General features: G+C 43.0%; 2 protein-coding genes across 4 annotated transcripts in view; both read left to right on the forward strand.

The window, feature by feature from the left end:
* LOC120657363 (LRR receptor-like serine/threonine-protein kinase ER2) lies at nt 1-7378 on the forward strand. The gene is made up of 27 exons (XM_039935663.1): nt 1-232; nt 849-990; nt 1077-1148; nt 1243-1314; nt 1530-1601; nt 1694-1765; nt 1832-1903; nt 2120-2191; nt 2276-2347; nt 2428-2496; nt 2586-2657; nt 2762-2833; nt 2987-3058; nt 3146-3217; nt 3298-3369; nt 3447-3518; nt 3661-3732; nt 3814-3885; nt 3961-4032; nt 4124-4195; nt 4347-4415; nt 4501-4572; nt 4643-4734; nt 4821-4949; nt 5163-5528; nt 5837-6210; nt 6751-7378. Exons 1-27 carry the CDS (start codon nt 166-168, stop codon nt 7117-7119), a joined length of 2973 nt encoding a protein of 990 aa, XP_039791597.1. The 5' UTR covers nt 1-165; the 3' UTR covers nt 7120-7378.
* Nucleotides 7379-13462: 6084 nt separating this feature from the next.
* Nucleotides 13463-24346, forward strand: part of LOC120657364 (protein OPAQUE1) — a 30572-nt gene continuing 19688 nt past the window's right edge. For all 3 annotated transcript variants that reach the window (XR_005668145.1, XM_039935664.1, XM_039935665.1), the window contains exons 1-16: nt 13463-13876; nt 15123-15272; nt 15922-16067; nt 16154-16310; nt 16456-16514; nt 16661-16817; nt 18180-18329; nt 18461-18597; nt 19047-19193; nt 21561-21662; nt 22080-22137; nt 22223-22324; nt 23539-23576; nt 23666-23792; nt 23864-24037; nt 24205-24336. Coding sequence is in view for 2 of the 3 variants with exons in the window: in XM_039935664.1 (XP_039791598.1) it covers nt 13757-13876; nt 15123-15272; nt 15922-16067; nt 16154-16310; nt 16456-16514; nt 16661-16817; nt 18180-18329; nt 18461-18597; nt 19047-19193; nt 21561-21662; nt 22080-22137; nt 22223-22324; nt 23539-23576; nt 23666-23792; nt 23864-24037; nt 24205-24336 (1956 nt within the window). In the remaining variant the exon portion in view is untranslated. The remainder of the gene's footprint in view (nt 13877-15122; nt 15273-15921; nt 16068-16153; nt 16311-16455; nt 16515-16660; nt 16818-18179; nt 18330-18460; nt 18598-19046; nt 19194-21560; nt 21663-22079; nt 22138-22222; nt 22325-23538; nt 23577-23665; nt 23793-23863; nt 24038-24204; nt 24337-24346) is intronic.

Below are 24346 nucleotides of genomic sequence, written 5' to 3' on the forward strand. Positions count from 1 at the left end.
GAAATCCCCTCCCCCTCGCCTGTCGCCAGCTCGACGCTCCCCTCGAGGAGCGAGCGAGGCGCAACAGAACCCGAGAAACCAACGAAAACCCCGAGCCCATTGAACCACGCCTCCTCGCGAACGCCACTGCTGCTGCCCCAACGCGGCTCAACAGCACCACCGGCCATGAACCGCCTCCTCCGGGCCCTCGCCGCCCTCCTCCTCCTCGCGGCCGTCGCCGTCGCCGACGACGGTTGGTGCCCTGCCTAGCTCCTGTGCTCCATTTCGCGCAGAGGTTTTACCGGCGGAGGGTTTAGCGCTGCTGGAGAGCGGAGAGATTCCGCGGGGGCTGCCGTTGCTTGCTCGTGCGGCGTTGCTATTTTATTATCGCTGCCGCTGATGCTAGGACGCGGCGGCTTTTAGTTTTAGCATCAGGGGAGCGTGGGTCTTTGTTTATAGCTGGTCCTTTTCCTATTTGTAAAGTACTTGATTAATCTAATCCTGGCTCCCTGTTAGTAGTAGCATCTTCTGTTCTCCGCTGTCCTTGGGGATCAGTTGCTGCAGTGCCGTGGTGCGCCAACGCGAACTAGCAAGCACACTACCCCTATCCTAGAATGCGGCCTAGTGTGATTCTGTTTTTTGTTTGGTCTCTGTCTGATTTCCCGTCTGTAAAAATGCGTTCTTACTGCCATTTCTGTAGTTGGAGATTCATTTCTTCATGTTTTGGCCTTTACATCAATTTGTAAGCCATGGTGTTAGCATTTTCTTTCGGAGTTTTTCATTTGTCTTGCATAACTGATCCGGTTTTTCCTTAATCTCTTGTGTTGATTCTTCTTCTTCTGCTGCTGCTGCTGCTTTTACTAATCCAGGGGCAACACTGCTGGAGATCAAGAAGTCCTTCCGCAACGGAGGCAACGCGCTGCACGATTGGTCCGGCGACGGCGCGTCGCTGGGCTACTGCTCTTGGCGCAGCGTGCTATGCGACAACGTCACCTTCGCTGTTCGGGCGCTGTAAGAAGTTTCCTGTAGCCAAACTACTATCCTCTTTTGCTTGTTCCGATGTGCGGTTTCTGACGCCGTTCTTGTATACGATGCAGCAACCTCTCGGGGCTCAATCTCGAGGGTGAAATCTCACCAGCTATTGGGAGCCTGAAACGTGTTGTCTCAATGTATGATGGTGCATTGTACATATCCTGCTATGATGGTGCATTATACGCTGAACTGTGATTGATATTTTTCCCCTGAATGTTGGGTTATGTTTAGAGATTTGAAGTCGAATGGACTTTCCGGGCAGATCCCTGATGAGATTGGCGATTGTTCGTTGCTTGAAACTCTGTGAGTGGGTTCCAGTTTTGGATATGCCATTTTCTTTTTTTTTATAAATGCTTTAGTTCAAATTTCCCCTAAATAGTGGATTTTCCACCTCCTAGCACCCGCTTTTTTTTATACATATTTTTACTTGTTAAATTCACTTTTTTATGCCCTTGATTACCGTTTTATCACCCCTGTTTATGTTTATGATTTCTAACAGCACCCCTCTTTTGATGCAGGGACTTGTCCTCTAACCATCTAGAAGGAGACATACCATTCTCCGTATCTAAGCTGAAGCACCTTGAGAACTTGTAAGTTTTATTCTTTGCTCCGGATCTGGGTAAAATAAAGTGATCCATGGTGCCTGTTTCATTGCGTGTGCTGCTGTTTCCTGTATTTATAGGATCTTGAAGAACAACCAGCTGGTTGGGGTGATACCATCTACACTCTCTCAACTTCCGAATTTGAAGATATTGTAAGTTACAAATAAAGTTTTCTGTTGTTTTAACTGGATTTTAATCAAATGCGATATGCACAATAGGGACTTGGCTCAGAACAAGCTAAGTGGTGAAATTCCAAACCTAATATATTGGAATGAGGTTCTTCAATACTTGTAAGTACTTTGTTTCCTTTGAAAGACAAAATTTGTTTTTGTGTAGTACCTCAGCTGCCTTGTTTAAGAATCTAGTAACTTATTACAATGTAAACTTTTACAGTAAGAGCCTAGTAACTTTTACACCTTGTATGCACATTATGTATAGCTTAGGTCATCTTTTGGTGTTTCAAGCTCACTTGTTTGCATCTAAATTAAATTTCGCATGCGCATCAGGGGATTGCGAAGCAATAATTTAGAAGGAAGCCTCTCTCCCGATATGTGCCAATTGACTGGCCTGTGGTACTTGTGAGTGCATTGCCACCCTTAGGTTATCATTAGTGCTGTAAGTTATGCTCTTTACTATTCACATAGTTACTTTTTTTATCTCAGTGATGTGAAGAACAATAGCTTGGTGGGTACGATACCAGAAACCATAGGGAACTGTATGAGCTTTCAGGTCTTGTATGTATATATATTCTATTCTTTTGAACACACTTAACAAAATTTCAATTGTACAGTATCACTAAACTTTTGTTTTCTAGGGATTTGTCAAACAATCAGCTTACTGGAGAAATCCCATTCAACATTGGCTTCCTGCAAGTGGCTACTTTGTATGTGATACTAATTCTTTATCTCAGAAGAAATACTTTTGGTTTAATTATTGCAAGCAATGACTTGGAACATGTAAACTATGTACCAGGTCTTTGCAAGGGAACAAGTTCTCTGGCCCCATACCATCAGTGATTGGACTTATGCAGGCGCTTGCAGTGCTGTAAGTTATCTAACGTTTCCTGAATTTTGAAAAGAGGCATTGGCACTTAAATGTAAAGAAAAGACAGAGCTGAAATATACTTTTTTTATCATGTAATTATCCAGGGATCTAAGTTTCAACGAGCTATCTGGACCCATACCATCTATACTGGGCAACTTGACATACACTGAGAAACTGTAAGCTCTCTGTTTTTTTCACTTTTTTTTTGCACATTTGTTTCATAGTTGATTGATAAGTGATGCTCTTGATCTTTTTCTGCCAGAAAATTTGAGCTTTCATTTATCTTTTTTCTGATCATAAGGACGACTGACAGTATTTTTTGGTGGTAGATATCTGCAAGGCAATAGGCTAACTGGATCGATACCGCCAGAGCTTGGTAACATGTCGACACTGCATTACCTGTAAGGGTGTATTTTGTATGTTACTTTGCTTCTTGGTCGTTTATTAATTAGAATTCTTCCCAATTTTTACACATCATCTGTTTTCAGGGAACTGAATGACAATCTATTGACTGGGTTCATTCCTCCTGATCTTGGAAAGCTCACAGAATTGTTTGACTTGTAAGTAATTCTGCCCATGATTTGTTATGTATGATGCTTACTGGAATGCTAATCGAGATGGTGATCCATTTCGCTTGCAGGAACCTTGCAAACAACAACCTAGGAGGACCTATCCCTGATAATATAAGTTCATGCATAAATCTCATTAGTTTGTAAGTTCCATCTGTTCTCCTGAAGTTTTATGGCATCTCTGGTGGTCAGATACTTAACCTTCTAGCACTTGTAACAGGAATGCTTATGGCAACAAATTAAATGGAACCATTCCACATTCATTTCACAAGCTCGAGAGTCTGACTTATCTGTAAGGGGTTTGCTGATTCCTATTTTTTGTATCGTTCAGATTGTATTTTTAGTAAGCTGATTCTTCAGCCAGGCTGCTACAATAATAACAGTACACATCTGATCATATTGCCTAATAATTTGTATTTATTCATACCTTTTAGGAATCTGTCATCGAATCATCTCAGTGGAGCACTTCCAATTGAGGTAGCGAGAATGAGAAATTTAGACACACTGTAAGTTCCAGCAGCTCATTGGTAATTGTTTTCAGGTAATTGCTTTGGATGCTACAATATGTTAAACTAAGATATATGTAGGGACTTGTCCTGTAACATGATCACTGGTTTGATTCCCTCAGCTATTGGAAGACTAGAGCATCTTCTGAGGCTGTAAGTCTTATAACCTATCATATTAACATAAATGTTTGTATGATGTCATGATATGATATTACCTTATTCCTGTAGCAACCTGAGCAAAAATGGTCTGGTTGGACACATTCCTGCTGAGTTTGGGAACTTGAGGAGCATCATGGAGATGTAATCACCTTTTGACCTACCATTGCTCAAATCTCTACTATGTTGATCTCTTCTTATGCATGTAGTGTTGACTCATTCCATTTTATTTCAGCGATTTGTCCAATAACCACCTTCGTGGCCTGATCCCACAAGAGGTTGGGATGCTACAAAATCTGATACTGTTGTAAGTATACATGTTTCCTCTTGTATCCTTTCAAAACTGATAAATTGTTAAGGTACAGTTAAAAAGGCATCGGCCAATGGACTGCATATTAATTCTGTATTCTGCATCCAATTACAACAGGCTGATTTGTCTATTTTTTTTGTTCTTTCAGAAAATTAGAAAATAATAGTATTACTGGAGATATCTTGCCACTTACTAACTGCTTCAGTCTCAATATCTTGTAAGTTAACAGCCAAAAAAGCTATTTTAAACTGTTTGTGTCTGGTTTTCACTAATATCGACTTTATTCTTGAGCGCTTTTGCAGAAATGTGTCATACAACGACCTTGCTGGTATTGTACCTACAGACAACAACTTCACCCGATTTTCACCTGACAGGTGGTACTCTCTGGTATTAACTGGTCCCTTCAGAATAATATTCTTACCAATCCTTGTCTTATCTTTCCAGCTTCTTGGGTAACCCTGGACTTTGTGGCTATTGGCCTGGTTCTCGTACTTCATGCTCTCCTTTATCATCCAGTCTTGAACAGAAAAAGAGATGTATGCACAATGTTACCTTCATTAAGTTGTACTCTGGAGCATAATTCATCACTTGATCAACCCTACCCTTTCATATTTGTTTGCAGCCTCTATTTCAAAGGCTGCATTTCTTGGTATTGGTGTCGGTGGGCTTGTTATCCTGCTCGTTATCCTAGTAGCTGCTTGCTGGCCGCACAGCTCACCGGTTCTCAAAGATGTCTCTGTAGGCAAACCAGGTGATACATCTATTAGCTTTCCTCTCTGTTGCTTTAACATATAGATAGCTATTTTGTAACTGTTGTCTTGTCATACTAGTAGTTTGAAATCTATAATTATTTGTCTCAATTAGATTTCCTTTTTGTGTCTCCCCAGTTCATAATTCAAATTTGCTGGTTGTTTATTAACTTGTATAGCTGTAAATTAAATAATATTACTTTTTACTGTGACAGACAACCTTGGTGCAGCGTCAAGCAATGTTCCTCCCAAGCTTGTGATCCTCCACATGAACATGGCTCTCTATGTATACGATGATATAATGAGGATGACTAAAAATTTGAGTGAAAAATACATTATTGGATATGGAGCATCAAGTACTGTCTATAGATGTGATCTGAAGAACTGCAAGTCAGTTGCGATAAAAAAGCTATATGCTCACTACCCACAGAGCTTGAAGGAATTTGAGACCGAACTTGAGACTGTTGGAAGCATCAAGCACCGAAATCTCGTCAGCCTTCAGGGGTACTCCCTGTCACCTGCTGGGAATCTTCTCTTCTATGATTACATGGAAAATGGCAGCCTCTGGGACGTTTTGCATGGTGAGTGCAGATTGCTAGAACCTTCTACACATAATGCATTTGGGAGTTGGGCTAGTGCTATGAACAGTATGGTATAATACTTTTTTTATGCAACATGCATAATATTTAGAATGACTACTCTCATTCACTTGTGTTAGCATTCACCTATTCATCTGTCAGCAAGCACCTACTGGTACCTTTCCTATAAAGAATGTCTGCATGATTTCACTGTTATTTTGGTTAGGGTATTTCCAATTTCCCATAGATTGACAAAAAAATTGTGAACATTCTGTAACCGTTCATAATTTGTGTGTTTCTGTTGATTTTAGTATCATCGTCCAAGAAGAAAAAACTTGATTGGGAAGCTCGCCTCAAGATCGCTCTTGGTGCTGCTCAAGGCCTGGCTTATCTTCACCATGAGTGCAGTCCGCGAATAATTCACAGGGATGTAAAGTCAAAGAATATCCTTCTAGACAAAGACTATGAAGCTCATCTTGCTGACTTTGGTATCGCCAAGAGCTTGTGTGTGTCGAAGACACACACATCAACTTACGTGATGGGTACCATTGGTTACATTGACCCTGAGTATGCACGCACATCCCGGCTCAATGAGAAATCAGATGTATACAGCTATGGCATCGTCTTGCTGGAGTTGCTTACTGGCAAAAAGCCTGTCGACGATGAGTGCAATCTTCATCACTTGGTAACTATTTAGCCTTTTTTTTTCTTGTTTGCATAATTTATTTGATTTTTTTTCCTATTTCCCTTCACTTACACCTTTAGATTTTTTGTATTGATATGTACTCAATCATGTGCGCTAGATCTATGTTCCTTCGAGGGGACCAGCAACATGAAACCCATCATGTGATAGATCTGTGCTCACTGTGGTGGTGCCATTCATTGTATGGCTGGTGAAAGTTCAATTATAACTTGCCAGTGCCCTATAAAGCCTGCCATATTTGTCCCCTACTTTCAATTATGTGTCTAAAACTTTTTACATGCTGCATACTATTGTAAAATCTGGTAGCTGATTTTTTACTTTTCAACAGATCATTGATAGATTGGTTAAATAGCGCTTCTGTGAATGCTTCTGTAAATAGCGCTATTGTGAATCCCAAAGTTGAATTAAACCTGCTGTTCTTGGATGTCCCTGTGCAGGGGCATAGCACTTCTGTGAATGCTTGTATTCATAACTTGCTGATTTGAATCATAGTTGTCCTCATTGGCAATCTGCTACCTGCAGATCCTATCCAAAGCCGCAGACAACACGGTCATGGAGATGGTTGACCCAGACATCACCGACACATGCAAAGATCTCGGCGAGGTCAAGAAGGTTTTCCAGTTGGCACTTCTTTGCAGCAAGAGGCAACCGTCGGATCGACCGACGATGCATGAGGTCGTGCGTGTCCTGGACAGCCTAGTCTGCCCAGACCCACCCCCGATGCAGGCACAGCCACAGGAATCGGGGCAGTCAGCCGCAGCTCCGAGCTACATCAGTGAGTATGTTAGCCTTCGAGGTGGCAGCTCGCTCTCCTGCGCCAATTCATCTAGTGCGTCGGACGCAGAGCTCTTCATGAAGTTTAGCGAGGCAATATCGCGGAACACAGAATAGATCGATCACCTGTCTGTGAGGTCTCAAGAGTCAGTTCAGCCTGCAGTGCAGCATTTTGGTTACAACCTACAAGAGGGTATCTGGCGCCCAGTGAGTCTGTAGATATGTTGGGACATCGCCGGCTATTTTTTTCTCCGTTTTTCCACTTTTTTTCCTTGTGCTTTGGGACAATGCTAAGTGTACTAAATATGTTGGTGGAAAAAACGAAGCTCAACCAAAGGAAAAATGGAGTTTGGTGCAGGCAGCTTTTAGTCTTTTACTGACCTGTTCTGTTGTTCAGCTGGGACAATTCTGCTCTGCTCAATCAGAGCACTGTGTTAATGCTGAAGAATCATTCTGGGCAGTGTTACTGTTACATTATCCCGGGCCTCCTATTACTGGATCATGCTACTGTGATTCCCTGGCGACCGCAGTACTGCTTGTATGGTTAGTTATGTTGCCGGTAACTAGCGCTGCTGTAACCTGCTCGAATTGAAATCCAGGTTGTGTTTAGTTTCGCGAAAAGTTTCCAAAATTTTTCACTAACGCACATCACATTGAATTTTACGATATATGCATGGAATATTAAATGTAGTTAAAAAATATAACTAATTGTACAGTTTGGTTGTAAATGACGAGACGAATCTTTTAAGACTAATTATTTCATAGTTGGACAATAGTTGCCAAATAAAATTGAAACATGCGACATTAACTTTTCGCAAACTAAACATACCCCCAGGCTACCGTTCCTGCCACTGCATGGAGGACGTGTATTTAGATGCCCAAAAACCCCCCAAAATTTAAACTTTCCGTCACATCTCCATCACATCGAAACATTAAATATAGCAAATAACTCATGTATGGAGTACTAAATGTAGGTAAATAAAAAAACTAATTGCATAATTTTGATGTACGTTGTGAGATGAATCTTTTAAGCCTAGTTAGGTCATAGTAAGATAATATTTACCACAAACAAACGAAAAGTACTACAGTATGCTATAGTGCCCGATGCGACTTTTCACATCTCTTTTCCCTCCATCTAAACACAGCGCTTGTCTCTGGAGTGTCGGGATGACTGCAATTTACTCCGTAGGGCTAGGGCCGCCCGTGTCCGTGCCGTGCGAATGATTGATGGGGACAACCGCGCAACAGGGCGGTGATGGCATGTTGGCATGGGCCAAAGCCTCTGCCGACTCGCCTGCCCTGATTGATACGGGAAGATACCTAAAATGATGGTAAAAATAGTTAGATCGGATATTATAATATACTATAATATCTTTTTTGTTTGTTTGTGGTAATTATTGTTTTACCATGATCTAATTAGACTCAAAAAATAAGTTTCGTCGTGTACATCAAAACTATACAATTAATTTTTTTGTTTACCTACATTTAATGCTCTATGTATGAGACAAAAAATTTGACATGATATATGAATAGTGAAGTTTGGAGAGAGAAATTTTGGAAATAAACACAACCAACAGCCAACAGGCGAGCGAGTTCCTCGTGACCCGCGGCGCGGACGCCACGACACGAGGGTGGAGCTGGAGCGGAGGGAGCGCGGGCGAGCGGGGAGCGCTCTGGCGCGCTACGTTCCGCACTCCCCGCCCGTGTCGTGTCGAGGGAAAGGGGCCTGGCGCACGCAGCTTTTCATGCGTTTTCGTGGTGATTTTGATGGTGGTCAGGGTCAGTGGTGAGTGGTGAGTGGTGACCGGTGAGACTTGAGAGAGCGCCAGGCACGAGTGGCCGACGGTGCAGAGGCTTTTGCTTGCTTCCTGCGCGGCGCGGCGCGGCGCGGCGTGCCCCGGTACTGTCGCGTTGCCTTGCCGAGCCGAGGTCCCGGCCACTGGAAAGAGGGCGCTGTTGAACCTTCTGGCTGCCGCCTTCGCTGAGCTCTCTCTTTTGGAGTTTTGTCAAAGACTAAAGAGCTAGGTGAACCGCTGATCAGCTTTAAGCTCTTGGTAAGCGAGCACTAGGCTTATTTCTTCAAAAAGAAAAAGCGAGCACTAGGCTTAGGAATTAGGATACACTTAGACTGAAAATGAAAAAAAAAAAGCGACTGGACATAGACTCCCGGGAGGCCGGGACGTCAGCAGGATCTTTTTTTTTTATTTCGACGTCAGCAGGATCGGGGAAATAGCAAAGTGAAGCACAGAAGCTCACGGCCGGGTAAAAAAATCATTGGCGGGTCCGTTTAGAATTGGCCGTATTTTGAACTGGGCTGCTACAAGAGCCCACTATTGCTGCTGCACAGGCTGTTTTTTTTCTTCTTGGGCTAAAGTTCCGGGCCCGTGTTACAACGTCGCGGATCTCCTCTCTCTCGTTTTCTTTTTTCTGAAGCGTGTCTGTAAATCCGGACGCCCGCTAGGTAAAATCCACTTTTTTTTCTTAGCGTCAGTCTTGACTTTTATGCCACGTATGACGTATCCATCTTCTTATTAGGTTGTGATTATCTCTAGGGACCCACGCTATTTTCGAAGTACACGTCATGATGGTCGGTGCGAAAAAGGACTCGATAGGAAATGTTTACCAGCAAGCGAAGAAATCGCGACGCTAAAAAGATAGTACTAGACTAGTAACAGTCGATGAGAGAGCAACAAGAAAAAAAGCTTTCCGTAGCGTGCACAGCTTCCCCCAATACCCCTCCCCTGCACGTACCCCGCTAGGCGAACGAGTCGACCGCCCGGTCCGCCCGCAAGCCCGCGAGCCCGTGGACCGATCGGCCATGACACCGTCACGGAACGCGACGTGGAGGCCGACATCTGCATGTGGGGCCCGGCCTCAGTGACACGACGCGTCGCAGGAACCAGCCGCGGCCCAGTTCCCTGCGTCCAACGTGGCTCGCGGAGCTCGCCGCCTCGCCGGCCAGGACAAAGTCGCGCCACGTGAGAGGACGCTGCCTTGCTTGGGGATGGCTCTCAAGGGCAAGACCGTAATTGCTGGAACGAGGATAAAAAGAATAAGCGTCGGCCTCCGACGGTCTCGTAAAAGCCGCAGCCCGGTGACTGCTGGAGCGAATCGGCGGCTTTTTTTATTTTTATATTTTTTTAAAATATTTTTAACAGAAATATATTTTCGATTTCATATTTTACAGTTTTATACCCCTACCGTCCGACACCTACCGCCCAGCACGAGGCGGCAAGGACCTACATGTAAATAAACATAATTTTTTTTTGCACGGAGACCCCTAGCAGGAGCCTGCCGATTCGGCAGGGCTTCACCGGTGGAATTACTTCCCTCACCCCTCCTCTCTCCCTCTCCCCTTTCTGGATCTCGTGGACAGAAAATGAGGGTGCGAGGAAAGGGGCTCAGCTTTTATATTTGGGGGGGAGCCTGCCGCCCCCCTGCCGGGCGGGCGGGGAGCCCTGCCGGATTTTGAATCCGAACCGCAAGTAACCAATATTTCTCAATTATTATAGACTTGTTTCTAAAATAATTATAAATTAGAATATATTTAGTTTTTGGATAGTGAAATATAGAATAGTAAACTTAGAATGACAGTATCTTATTGCTATTGCAGCATAAGGCAATGGTTGCCTCCAATTCTGTTGGATTTTCATGGATCGAAGAAAAATCTAGTATAATTCTTGAGATCATGACACATCTTGTAATCAGTAAGAAGTTGGATCCATTAGCGGATGGTACGATAGAGATGGTGTTGTCCAAATTAGTAGAGTTTAAAGATTTCACATTGTTTCGAGGTATTACAACGCAAGATGTAAATGGACACCTGCTAGAACGCCGTAAGATGTATATGAGGGTATGTGAACTAGCTAATCATCCTAATGTTATTGGTTTCGTACAAAGTACTTCTACGATATGGATGCGGTCAGAGGTGTATGAGATGCACATTAAGGAAACTATCGTTCGGATCTAATATCTATAGTCATTTGTAATCCATATTCCGTAAATTTTAAAATTGTTGTGTAATTATATGTAAGGATTACACCGAGGACACGGAGGTGATTAACAAATCAATACCAAATTTTCGTAAATTAGTATGTATCTTCGGTGAACTCATGCCGCAAACAAGACGAAGGAGGCGTGGAAGATCTTCCATCTCTTCATTCCAGTCAGATCTTGTGTGTGTTGACCCTTCACCTAAATTAACAGGCTTCTGGTGAATCTGAATTACCATTGCGAGAGGCCACCCACTTTCAAGAGCTGCGTGCATGTAATATTGCCATTCTTTCGTACTACTTATAAACGTCAATTCCCAGAAATCTCCATTAGTTTCCCAAGAAGTCAAGGTATGAACCGTAAGCAAATGGGTCTTTGGATTCACATTGAACTTCCTATGAAGACATTTCTGTAAGGATTCAAAACTCCTCTCTAGGGGTTTATCTAGACTGCACTGTCTTCTTTCCCATGCTGATAGATTTACTCTATAGGAATCATGAGTAATTCTATAGAAGTCACTGTAATGAACTTGAAACGGCACCTTGCTCGACATATCTGGCCATCCAAAGATTTTATTTTAATTAATCCAATATCTTGAAACATGGTATGTCTTCAATTATAACCACTAATCCGAACCCTAAGTGTTTGCAATAATAAAAATAATAATCATAGAATTAAACATACAAAAAAATTTCAATGAGAAAGTTGAGAAATATTGGTTACCTGCGGTTCGTATCCAAAATCCGGCAGGGCTTCGCCGGTGGAATTACCTCTCTCACCCCTCCTCTCCCCCTCTCCCCTCTCTGGATCTCGTGGGCAGAAAATGAGGGTGCGAAGAAAGGAGCTCAGCTTTTATATTTGGGGGAGCCTGCCGCCCTCCTGCCGGCCGGCCGGGCTACCTGCCGCCCCTCCACCCGGCAGAGGGGCAGCAGGCTCCCGCCAGGGGCCTCCGCGCAAATTTTTTTATATTTATTTACATATAGGTTTCTGCCGCCCCCTGCCGGGCGGTAGGGGTATAAAGATGTAAAATGTGAAACCGAAAATATATTTCTGTAAAAAATATTTTTTAAAAATATAAAAATAAAAAAGCCGCAGCGAATCGCGGCGCGTACGCTGGGCCCTGGTTTTGAACTCGGCCTCTGTCTTTGGCGCATCTGGGCCGACGATCCGTTGTGATCCATAGGACGTGCGAGGCACGTGCTCTTTGCAGCGTAGAAAAAAACAAAACGGGGTGAATTCTTGAGGCATGTGGCACAACATCCTGTTTGAAATTTGAATCAGGAGCACTCGTATATTTATTTCTCCATTGTTACGGGTTTTGATCTGGACCACGTAAATAGATATGCTTTTCCGTGCCTATGGATGGGTTTCTTCTAAAGGAAAAGATATTTTAAAAAAAATGTTAAGCAAAAGATATTTCTAGCTTAGTGGAGGTTAAAGTTCTACTTGGAACAATGTCCATTATCTCTAAGCAAATTCTCACAATATATAATCTCCTAACAGTTTGCTAATGCCATTCTAGTTATTTTGAGATAGAAATCATTGTTCTATACAATGTTGAACTATTGACTCTTCATTCGTATTCTAGTTAGGACATATAAAAATGATAAATGAATACGTATACTCTATATATAAACGACATAACTTATTTCATTTCAATTGGTTGTGGAATTTTACACCCTAGCTTAGACTTTGATCAAGACATCTTCGATTAATCTCTACAAAATGGGAGCTAAAACCAAATGGATTGCCTTGCTTTCCCATTATGTTTGATCGACAACCATATATCAACTACAACCCATGATAGCATGTGTGCCCCTTTCTTTAACCAGGATAATTTTTTTTCTTTTAAGGTGCCATTTTGTCAATGTTTCAAGCAAACCCAAACTCATCATGACAAAGACATTGAAATGTTTTTCTTATGCTATAATTCATTGAGAACCAAAATTTGCGTTTTACATGGTCGGCTACATGCGTACCATAACGCGAAAACATGCTCGCCATCAAATAATTGCTTCGTATTCTTGCCTTTTGTCTTTTGAAAACAACTATTTAGAACAATCCACTCATTACAAGAGTTGGAGCATTTTGGACAAAACTGTCTTTTTAAAAAACGAATTGAAAGAGAGGCTGAGGCTTGCAGAGTTGCAGACTGGGCATTTCCAACGGTCCCATAACAATCCCAAATGGCGGATTTTGAAAATACTGATGACCTTAGGGACCTAACTGAGCAGAGCACCCCATATTCAAACGATTAAAGTAAGCTAGTTCCTCCGATTTGAACAGACCAGACTTCCCGGTGGGGCCACCACAATTCCTCCCCCAAGAAAGACGCCTCTGCCCCAGGCCCAGTCACCTGCGCACCGGCTTGATACTCGCGGGTCCCGTGCCCGCCACGGAGCCTGAAATGACGCATCCACCCCTCGGCCGTTCAAATTCTGGTGCCACCTCTGCGGGAATTTTGCACTCACAACCCTGCACACATCGAGATTTGCCCCTTTGAATCCCCCCACTGGATGCTTTCCGGGCCACTGAAAGGAGCACGGGAGAAGAAGCGCCAAGCCAAAGCAAAAATTTCGCCATGAGTCCACCACGACTTGAACCAGCAGCGGCCGCGCCGCTCTAATCGGAACTCCGATAAGACGCCGCCGCTTCCCCCGCTGAGCGCCTGAATCCGCCGCGCTCGCCCTGCTCGCGGCCACTAGTTTCCGTTGCGGGACTAGGGTTCGGAGAGGCGGCGGGGGGCTAGGGTTTCGGCGGGATGAGCTACCGCAAGGGGTCGAAGGTGTGGGTGGAGGAGAAGGGGGAGGGGTGGGTGGAGGCGGAGGTGACGGAGGCGAAGGAGCGCGCCGTCCTCGTGCTCACGAGCCAGCGGAAGAAGGTTCAGCATTCTATCCTCCCTTCCTGTCGCTGTCGCCTCATTCCGTGCGGTGGTTCGAAGCTTTGAATTTTGATGGATTACAATTTTGATTCTTATATTTGATAACTTTTGAACTCACTCTATGTGTTCTGCAAGTTGCTTTGTACCGCTGCTGAGGAATTTAACGTACAAGCGGTCAAACCGAGAACTCATGTTATTGCTGTCTTCCTGACACTAGTTAGTGTCTCTTTCAAAAAAAAAAAGAGATGTCTTCCTGGACCACTCTGTCAAGTTAGCAATCCTTGTGCCCTTAGTTCACATTCTTACTGTAAACGTTACTTGTGCAATCTAATCATTTTGTTTTATGTTATGATCTTTAATGTTTGAACTTGGGTCTTGTTGAGTTATTCAAGTGCAAGCAACACTCTACTTGAAAGTGTTAGAACTTCTGAGTGGATAGCACAAATAGCACATGATAGAAATTGGCAACCTTTTTTTTCTTCTTGTTACACCCATTGAGATCCTTGGGAGTTGATATTATATTAGATCAATTTACCGACGAAAGCACATTTACAACAACAACATAGCCTTTTTCCCCAAGCAAGTTGGGGTAGGCTAGAGATGAAATCCGAAAGAAATAAGTTCAAGGTTCAGGCACATTGATAGCTAGTTTCCAAGCGCTCCTATCCAAAGCTATCTCTTTAGAGATATTCCAATCCTTAAGGTCTCTCTTAACCGACTCATCCCACGTCAGTTTAGGTCTACCTCTACCCCTCTTTACATTATCGACCCGCTCAAGAACCCCATTACGCACCGGCGCCTCAGGAGGCCTTCGTTGGACATATCCAAACCATCTCAGCCGATGCTGGGTAAGTTTCTCCTCAATTGGTGCCACCCTGACCCTATCCCGAATAACTTCGTTCCGGACTCTATCCCCCCTTGTGTGCCCACAAAACCACCGCAACATCCGCATCTCTGCTACACTCAGTTGCTAGACATGTCGCCTTTTTGTAGGCCAACATTCAGCACCGTATAACGTCGCCGGACGAATTGCTATCATATAGAATTTGCCTTTTAGCTTTTTGTGGCACTCTCTTGTCACAAAGCACATTTGTCCAGCACATTTGTGTTTGACTTTTTTTTTGTATCACGAGTGCTAAATTTGTTTCCCATCATAACCAATTATAACAGGTTTATTAAGACAAAGTTTCATTTGTCATGTTGGAAACCTGATTGATTAGCTGATGCTTTCCCTTGTTGATTTCAGATTACAGTTTCGCCAGAGAAATTATTGCCCAGGGATACAGATGAAGATCTGGGTGGGGGTCATGTCGACGACATGACCAAACTGACGTATCTGAATGAACCAGGTGTTCTTTACAATCTGAAGAAAAGATATGCACTGAATGAGATATATGTAAGTGGTTTACCAGCACTGTTTTGTTTATAATATAGTTGTAGCTATTTTTTAAATTTGATATCTATATTGAATATGGACATAATCAGTGACATATGAGTTAGAACGCCCCACCTAGCCAACCCGACCATAAAACCCAGGTGTTATAGTGGGAGGGGTGGGGGCTTTTATCCTCAGTCCAACATTCCCCCTACGGCGTGCGAGCCCGGCGTAGCCCGCAGCAGGTCTCAGCACACGAGAGACGCAGGGGAAATCGCGCAGCGGAAATTGCGTGGCCGGGAGGGATCGAACCCAGGACCTCGGCTCTGGTACCAAGTTAGAACGCCCCACCTAGCCAACCCGACCATAAAACCCAGGTGTTATAGTGGGAGGGGTGGGGGCTTTTATCCTCAGTCCAACAATATGTAGTATCATGACTGTTCTTTTTGTATTATTGTTTCTTTCGCGTATACTATTACTTTCGAAAATTTGTGTTGTCAATGTGAGTATGGAATGAGTTCTTTTTGTAAGAATTTTAGTAACTCGTTAATAATCATTAATGATCTAATTGCACCATTGAGCGGCATGGCTTAATGGTTACATGTAATTTACTTTTGGCATTTCAGTTCTGTACTGCTTTTTATAATGCCTTTCACCTTTATTGCGACAGACGTACACCGGAAGCATCTTGATTGCTGTTAATCCTTTCACGAGGCTACCTCACCTGTACAACGAGTACATGATGGAGCAATATAAGGGTGTCCGATTGGGGGAGTTGAGTCCACATGTTTTTGCAGTAGCTGATGCATCGTACAGGTAGGGCCGTAGGGGTTATAGATTGAATTGCAAAGCTCTGTTTCTATACAATTTATTTATTTTGTTGGCATTGGCTGAATGATTAGGGCTATGGTGAATGAATCCCGAAGCCAGTCCATCCTTGTTAGTGGTGAAAGTGGTGCTGGCAAAACTGAAACGACTAAGCTTATTATGCAGTATCTCACCTTTGTTGGTGGTAGAGCTGCTCTTGATGATCGAACAGTCGAACAACAGGTTCTAGAAGTAAGTGTCTACCACTGTTTCTCTACTATAATTTATGGAAACTAAGAGTTCTCTCTATATTTTTTTTTGCTGAGTATGCATTTTTTTGTCACTATTGCTGATGATAGCATTATCTTAATATTTCTTAATTTGTTCCCTCCACCAGTCCAACCCTCTTTTGGAGGCATTTGGCAACGCGAAAACAATACGGAATGACAACTCAAGGTGCGCTTTCACTCAGTGTTGATCAGTATTGTGCGATTTTCGCGTGTCTTCTTCATCCAGATATTTCTTCTTTAATTTGTAAAAGCGAACCTTTTTGACCACCTTTTCTTTTTGCATAATTACCCTAAATGCTTTCTTGGTTGCAGCCGATTTGGAAAATTCGTGGAGATACAGTTTGATGCAAGTGGTAGGATATCTGGAGCAGCTATTAGGACCTATCTTTTGGAAAGGTCCCGTGTTGTGCAAATTACTGATCCTGAAAGGAATTTTCATTGCTTCTACCAATTGTGTGCTTCTGGAAAGGTACATCCACCAACTATTACTATTTTGATTGAATTATTTATCATGCGAGTGCACCCCATATGAGTTAGATTACTTCATGACATAATTCGCCTTTTCATGTGAGGTTGATAGTGTCCAAATGAACTTGTGGAGGACATTCTTGAACTTAATTTGAAAGCCATGCTCGTTTTGCAACTTACAGCTCTACAAAATCCCATTTGCAAGCTATTAATTTGACTTGTATGTACTTATAAATGCTTTCTGTTACTATTAAGTTGCTTGCATTTTCTTTGGTATTTGTCCTGAGGTTCTAGTGTTACTGAAATGTGTATACATCTTTCTATCTACTATTGTATTCGTAAAGGAAATCACTGTAGTGTTGTATGCTGCTCAAATGCTCATGATGTGGCATCAATTCCTTAAAAGTACTCGAGCTTATTTATAGCATGATATGATTGTTATCACTAAATAGTCAAAAAGTACCATCAGTAGCATATTTTGAAGCTTAATTTGTTTAGATGCACACAAGCGTAAGCAGCACAAGGGGGACACATCCATTATAAATGTAAATGACTTTATTCTATTACCCTGTGACCCATGCAATTCAAGGGAAGTAGAATGTGACATGAAAGGAAGAAAGGAACAAGCATCTAATACCTATTTATTTCTTCATTTGCTGTAATTACAACAGAGATTAAGTGCATAGGCAAGCTTGCATCAAACATAGGCATGCATGATGAAGAATCAAACAATTTACAATAGGGTTATTTTGTTAGTTGGGAATCATTCAAGACATATTGGTGCATTATTTCTTTTAGCCATTGTTAGATTAGAAGGGCGGGCCTGGTGCAGTGGTAGAGCCTACTATCTGTAACCAGAAGGTCCCTGGTTCGAGCCAGTCTCTGCACATTTGTGCGGGAAAGGCTTGGTGCTTAAAACAACCCTTCCCCACACCCCGCGCAGTGTAGGAAGCCTACGGCACTGGGTACGCCCTTTTTTTTTTTAAGATTTAACTTTGATTCTTTCCTGACATGTTTCAGGCGCATTTCCGACGCATATTGGCATATATGGATACTTGTATCCTGCCTTTCCTAAATCTATGCAAAATTGGAATAATATGAAAACATTTCTAGCCACAACTGATAATTACGTGGCTATTATTTTTTTTTGAAAAAACTACCAGTCAAAATTTCCTTTATTTTATCTTGCATATTAAATTATACTTATTAATGAGGATGCACTATTCCAGGGGTTTGTGTGCGTTAATTAGGGGTGCTGCATTTTATTACCTTCCAATTTAATCTTTTCAACTATATATTTAGCTGTAAAATAAATGATGATGTGGTAAGGTTAATTTTGATATCGCATTGTTTGTCTTTAAAGGATGCAGAGCTGTACAAGCTTGGGCATGCAAGCCATTTTCATTACTTGAACCAAAGCAAGACTTATGATTTGGAAGGGACAAACAATGAAGACGAGTACTGGAAGACGAAAAGAGCAATGGACATTGTTGGGATTAGCAGAAAAGATCAGGTTCTAACAGGATGCTAACACACCTAGATGTATCTTGGAAAATATCTTCCTAGGGAATCATTGCGTTGTACTTTCATGTAGTTCTGTTTCCGTATTTCAGAAAATGAAACTGCATTTTGTATTTTCTTCAGGATGCTATATTTCGGACATTGGCAGCCATTCTTCATCTTGGCAATATTGAGTTTGCTCCAGGAAAAGATTCTGATTCGTCAAAAATTAAGGATTCAACTTCACATTTTCACCTCCAAACAGCAGCTAACTTATTTATGTATGTTTTTCTTTGCTTCATGCATCATGACGTTTTTAGGGGAAATTATCCCCCCCCCCTACATGAATTGGTATTTAATCTGTTCTAGACGAAGACGAGCAAAGGATAACCATATCCACCCAAAAAATAGTTAATTTCCAGACTGCACCTTGAACCTGCACCGTAGAGAATTAAAACTATGGTTCCTATGGTCACTTTTCATGCTGCCTATTTATAGGCAGAGAAGATCAGTGGAACTCTAAATCTGGTGCACATGTTGAAAATGCGCATTAATGATTAATGTACGTGCACCTACAGGCCAAATTGTGTTTCCATGTATAAAGTATCATGGACTGTTGTTAGGACTCCTGTTTTCTTGTAGTTTCCATTTATTGAAACTGAAAGATAATACTGTTCCTTACCTAATTTTATTTTGCTGCTTATAATTTCATTTTTGGTTCTTGAAACAGGTGCGACGCAGATTTATTGGTCTCAACATTGTGTAGTCGGTCTATACATACTCGTGAAGGAATAATTATTAAAGCATTAGACTGTGCTGCTGCCGCAGCTAATCGTGATGCTCTAGCGAAGACTGTATATGCCAGATTATTTGACTGGTATTTTCTTCTTCAATATTATATTTCACATGTGATGCCCTATTTTAAAGGGTTGATTATATCCATTATAGTTTTTCGGTTTTTTAAAAATATCAGTACAAAGGTTGAAATGGGGTCAGTACGATTGTAATTTGCCTCTTGTTTGAAACATGCCATTATGTAAAAATTTGGAAAAGAATGCTCACGACTTTTCTCCAGCACACACATGTTCTCAATCCTTTCCCTCCATTTTTTTTATTGGAAAACTCCAAGGGAAACCCCTGAAGCATAAAGGTGCGGCACCCAGAATTCTGGGCGGGAGCATTTCCGGCCACTGGCCTTTGCCATTGCACCGTCAGCCCCTTAGCATCCTTTCGCTCCTTGGCCGCACCAGCCAAGCTCTTGCTCCAGTAACTCCATCCGCTCAACCCCTCACCCTGTCTTCTCCATACAATCTGCACCGCCTTGAGGTCAGCAACAGCCCGGCAGAGCCCTCATGATAGAGTGTATAGCTGTGTGCGTATACTTGAGGCCCATATTGGGCGTGTAGGCCCATATTGGGCGGCCCATGTCGGGCATGTACATCTTCTTGTATTGCAAGTCACATTGGCTATATAATGAGAGGTCACCCCCCCGCATAGGGTGTGCGGTGTTTTCCTATTCCCTCTATCTCTCTACATGGTATCAAGAGAAGGCAACGATCGGCCTTCCGCTTCCGCTCCCCCCTGCGCTAGGGTTCCCCCCTTGCGCTCCACCTCTCTGCCCTAGGGCGCCGCCTCCTGGCGCCGCATCTCTCCCTTCTCTGCGCCCTACCCTAGGGCGCAGCCCTCCCCTCCCTGCGCGCCCTACCCTAGGGCGCCGCTCCTTCCCTCGCGCCGCGATCCCCTCGCGTCGCGCCCACCAGCAGGCCGCCGCCCCTGGATCAATCTGATCCAGAGCCACCACCATGAGCCTCTCCTCCTCCTCCGGGGCCGCCAGATCGGACGCCTCCGCGCCTGTGCTCCCTACCGCACCAACACAGGCCATCGTCGTCCACCCTTACACCACCGTCAACGTCAAGGCTCACGTTCCCGTGACCCTAGACATGAAGAGCGGCAACTACTCCAAGTGGGCGTTGTTCTTCACGGCGTTGTGCGGCAAGTTCAGCCTCCGCCGCCACATCGACGGCACCGCAGCGCAGCCCGACAACCCAGATTGGGACGTCGCGGAGTGCTGCGTGCGCAGCTGGATCTTCGGCACCGTCGACGACTCCGTCCTCGACCTCGCCATCACCGACGAGAACCAGACCGCGCGCCAACTCTGGGTCGCGATCGAGGCCCTGTTCCGCACCAACACGGCCTCCCGCGCTGTCTTCCTGCTCGAGGAGTTCCACACCCTCAAGCAGGGCGACTCCACCATCGACGAGTACTGCCAGCGCCTCAAGTCGAAGGCTGCTGCCCTTCGACAGGTCGGCAACCCCATCACCGACTCCCAGCTCGTTCTCAGTCTTCTGCGCGGCCTCAACCCTCGCTTCGACTCCACTGCCGACGACATCGCCAACGCCACGGTTCTTCCGCCCTTCACGCGTGCCCTATCTCTCTACACCTCAGTTTGCTGCGTAGGTGACTGATGCCTGGGTAGGCCCTGTTACATAACGCCCATGGGAAGTAGCTGCATCTGGGAACCGCTAAGCTTCCACATGGTCACCACTGAGCTGAGCCTTGAGGAACTAGATCTATAGTGGTGACGGCAACACCATGGCTGCTCAAGTTTGAGCCCTGACGTTTGTCTTATTGTCACCATCGACACGCCAAAGCTCAACTCTGGCTGGAGCGCTATGGACTTAGCCTTCTCGTGAAGTCCACAAGATAGAGCCAGAGCTTGGAATCCTCATCAATAGAGATGATTACACCGAATCTGGCCTCACTCGTGCTGTTTGAGGTGCTGCAAGTTGGGAATGCTTGAATGGACCAAGGATGAAGACAGGATGGAATACACATCTGCAGGTTGAGAGCATGCACATGAGGGGAGCAGAGGCGATGACGGCAGTTGGGTGGGCTATAGCAGCTATGAGCGAGAGATGACTAGGTTGAATATAAGAGCATTTATTTCCAATACATGCAAAGTGCAAGTAAATTATGTATATCAGTGGCTTGTTTCAAACAAGAGGCAAATTGTAACGGCATTGGCCCGATTTCAACCTTTGTGGTGGTATTTTTCTAAAACGAGAAAGTTGTAATGGATGGATCTATGAGTACATAACAGCCCGTGCTCTGGTCCAGGCAGGGCGCCGTTGTTTTTGGACCAATCCTCTCTCTTAATATAAAGATACACAGCTCTCCTGCGTGTTCGAGAAAAAAAAAGTAATGGTATGGATCTATGTGAACCCTGTTTTAAAACTATTTTCAGGCTTGTCGAGAATATTAATAAGTCAATTGGTCAAGATGTTGATTCCAAGGTACAAATTGGTGTCTTGGATATCTACGGCTTTGAAAGCTTCAAAAACAACAGGTATACAGCTAGCCTGTCATTTATTTCATTTCATTTCATTTCATTTATAGCAATGCACTAATGTTTTGTAGCAGTGTGCCTATTAATTCTTTTGTCCAAACTCCGAACGAAGTGTGCCATTAGCAAGTAAAGAGCCTAGTTAACTGTTTACTTACAGCATTCCTTTGGCAATATAACCCCACCCCACCTCCACAACAAAAGCCTTTTGAGTCCCAAGCAAGTTGGGGTAGGCTATTTATTGGTGATATACTTGAATTACTTGAAATATGTCATTGCGCGCAGGCATGCATTTGGCACATTATAACAAAAATTCTGGTGAAACGTTTGTGAATGCTGCTAGTACTAGCCATCACATTGAAATATTAATTTTGCATTTCTAGCTTGTTTTTAACGACACTACTTGATGTACCTGTGCAGCTTTGAGCAGTTCTGCATTAACTTTGCAAATGAAAAACTACAGCAACACTTTAATGAGGCATGTACTATATTTTTCCGTTTGATTTAGAAGGATGTGTTCTTTACTTCTCTTAACACTGGATGCTGCAAATGTCTTCCCTCAGCATGTATTCAAGATGGAACAGGAGGAGTACAAAAGTGAGGAAATTAATTGGAGTTACATTGAGTTCATTGACAACCAGGATGTGCTGGATTTGATTGAAAAGGTTGTTTCTTTAACTTTACTTATTGACATAAGCTGAATGATATGTGATCTGTCTCAGTGACCTTGATTCATTTTAGTGTGGTAACTTGTAAACAACTGTGTTTATCTTTTTATGAACTATGTTCTCATATATGATTATTTTGCAGTATTTATATTACCATCACCTTAAATTTGACGCTTTGCGCATGCATTAAATTGTGCCCAATGTCTTGATTCTTCATTCAAACTTTGAACCTGTATTGGTGCTTGTTGTGGACCAGCAGTGCTGGGATCGGTTGCCACTCTTTAGCCTTGAGCATTACTTGTATGATGGAATCACCACATGTTGAGATTGTTTGGAACACTTTTGCCAGCGCCGATATGACTTTTGCGGTGTCTATTGAAGTATAAGTGAATTGCCCACCACTCCGCATAAGCTTAAGCTTTTGGGCTGAATTGGTTGGTGCATGCAACTCAATATGATATCAAACCCAGAGGTCTCGAATTCGAATCCTGGCAGGTGCGATTAAATAAAATAATTGCAGCCGACTTCTATTTTCAACGTTTGAGGCCTGAGGGAGCTTGCACATGAGGGGGAGTGTTTATATAATTGAATTGCCCACCTCTTCCCACAAGCTTAAGCTTTTGGGCTGAATTGGTTGGTGCATGCAACTCAACACTTCGAGTTCTGTACTTCTGTTTAACCCGACTGATGGTGCATGTGCATCAGTTTTTGGCTTTTGCATAGCTAGAAAGTTCAGGAAATAATCATCTAGCTTGTGGTGTCTCCATTCGTGGTATGGTTTTTGTTTCTTGTGGTCATTTGTGGTATAGGTTTGAACTGTATAGGATGTATTTGCTTGCAAGGCATATATTTTTGATCAAAGTCTACCTTTCTTTTATGATTATAAAACTATACGCTTTAGAACTATTTGTGTGTACAATTGTTGGTAGTACTCTGGTTTCTGTAAGTGGGTGCAACATGTTGCCGTTTCGTTAAAGCAAGGTTCTTAAGGTGGTGAGGCATTCTGTGGCTACTTGGGTATTCCTTAAAAACCTTGCCTAAAAGCGTTTAGAGAATATATGCTTACAGTGGAGACATATGGGCAGGAATTTCATTTCAGCTTGCTGTTAAAATCTGCAATATCAGCACCTGTACTTACCAAGTCTGTTACTTGACGCTATAAAAATTGTTTTGTAGACTGGTATTAATTGTATTCTATGTCCTCGAAACAGAAACCGATTGGAATTATTGCACTGCTGGATGAAGCTTGGTAAGCTGCTGGTTTGTTTCTCCTGGAATATAACATTTATATAGTAATATAGAATGAATCACTGTCAGCTAAGATTTGCTCATTTACAGCATGTTTCCAAAATCTACTCATGAGACCTTCGCAACAAAGATGTTCAGAAACTTCTCTTCCCATCCTAGGCTTGAGAAGACAAAATTCTCAGAAACAGATTTTACCATCTCACACTATGCTGGGAAGGTAAGCCAGGATCGCCAGCTATGCCATTAATTATTACTGTTTTTATACTAATAGCATCCAGCTATCTGCAGGTTACATATCAAACTGATTCTTTTCTGGAAAAGAATCGAGATTATATTGTTGCAGAGCACTGCAATCTTCTATCATCTTCAAGGTGCCCATTTGTTTCTGGACTTTTCACTTCATTGCCGGAAGAATCTATAAGATCCTCCTACAAGTTTTCGTCTGTTGCTTCCAGATTTAAGGTATCAATAAAAAGACCCTTGCCATTTTTCTACAGCTTTGAATATTTATATCTGTTTCATTCTTAGATTGTACATACAACGAAGACACTGATTATTGCCGTTCTAATCATTTTTCTCAATTCTTCTGATTCAATGATTCATATGTCGCTTTATTGCTTTCTTTGAAGCTGCAACTCCAAGCCCTCATGGAAACCCTAAACTCAACGGAACCTCACTATATACGCTGTGTGAAGCCTAACTCTGCTAATCGACCTCAGCTTTTTGAAAATCAAAGCGTCTTGCATCAACTGCGTTGTGGAGTAAGAACTT

The sequence above is a fragment of the Panicum virgatum genome, chromosome 1N (genome assembly GCF_016808335.1).
Source record: "Panicum virgatum strain AP13 chromosome 1N, P.virgatum_v5, whole genome shotgun sequence".
In the NCBI taxonomy this organism is placed as follows: Eukaryota; Viridiplantae; Streptophyta; class Magnoliopsida; order Poales; family Poaceae; genus Panicum; species Panicum virgatum.

Bases quoted from the DNA above. Each gene is read 5' to 3' on its own strand.
- LOC120657363 (XM_039935663.1), top strand. From the start codon at position 166: ATGAACCGCCTCCTCCGGGCCCTCGCCGCCCTCCTCCTCCTCGCGGCC. The intron at 3,733-3,813 runs GTAAGTTCCAGC...AGATATATGTAG, and splicing joins ATGAGAAATTTAGACACACT to GGACTTGTCCTGTAACATGA. The intron at 4,416-4,500 runs GTAAGTTAACAG...GCGCTTTTGCAG, and splicing joins TGCTTCAGTCTCAATATCTT to AAATGTGTCATACAACGACC.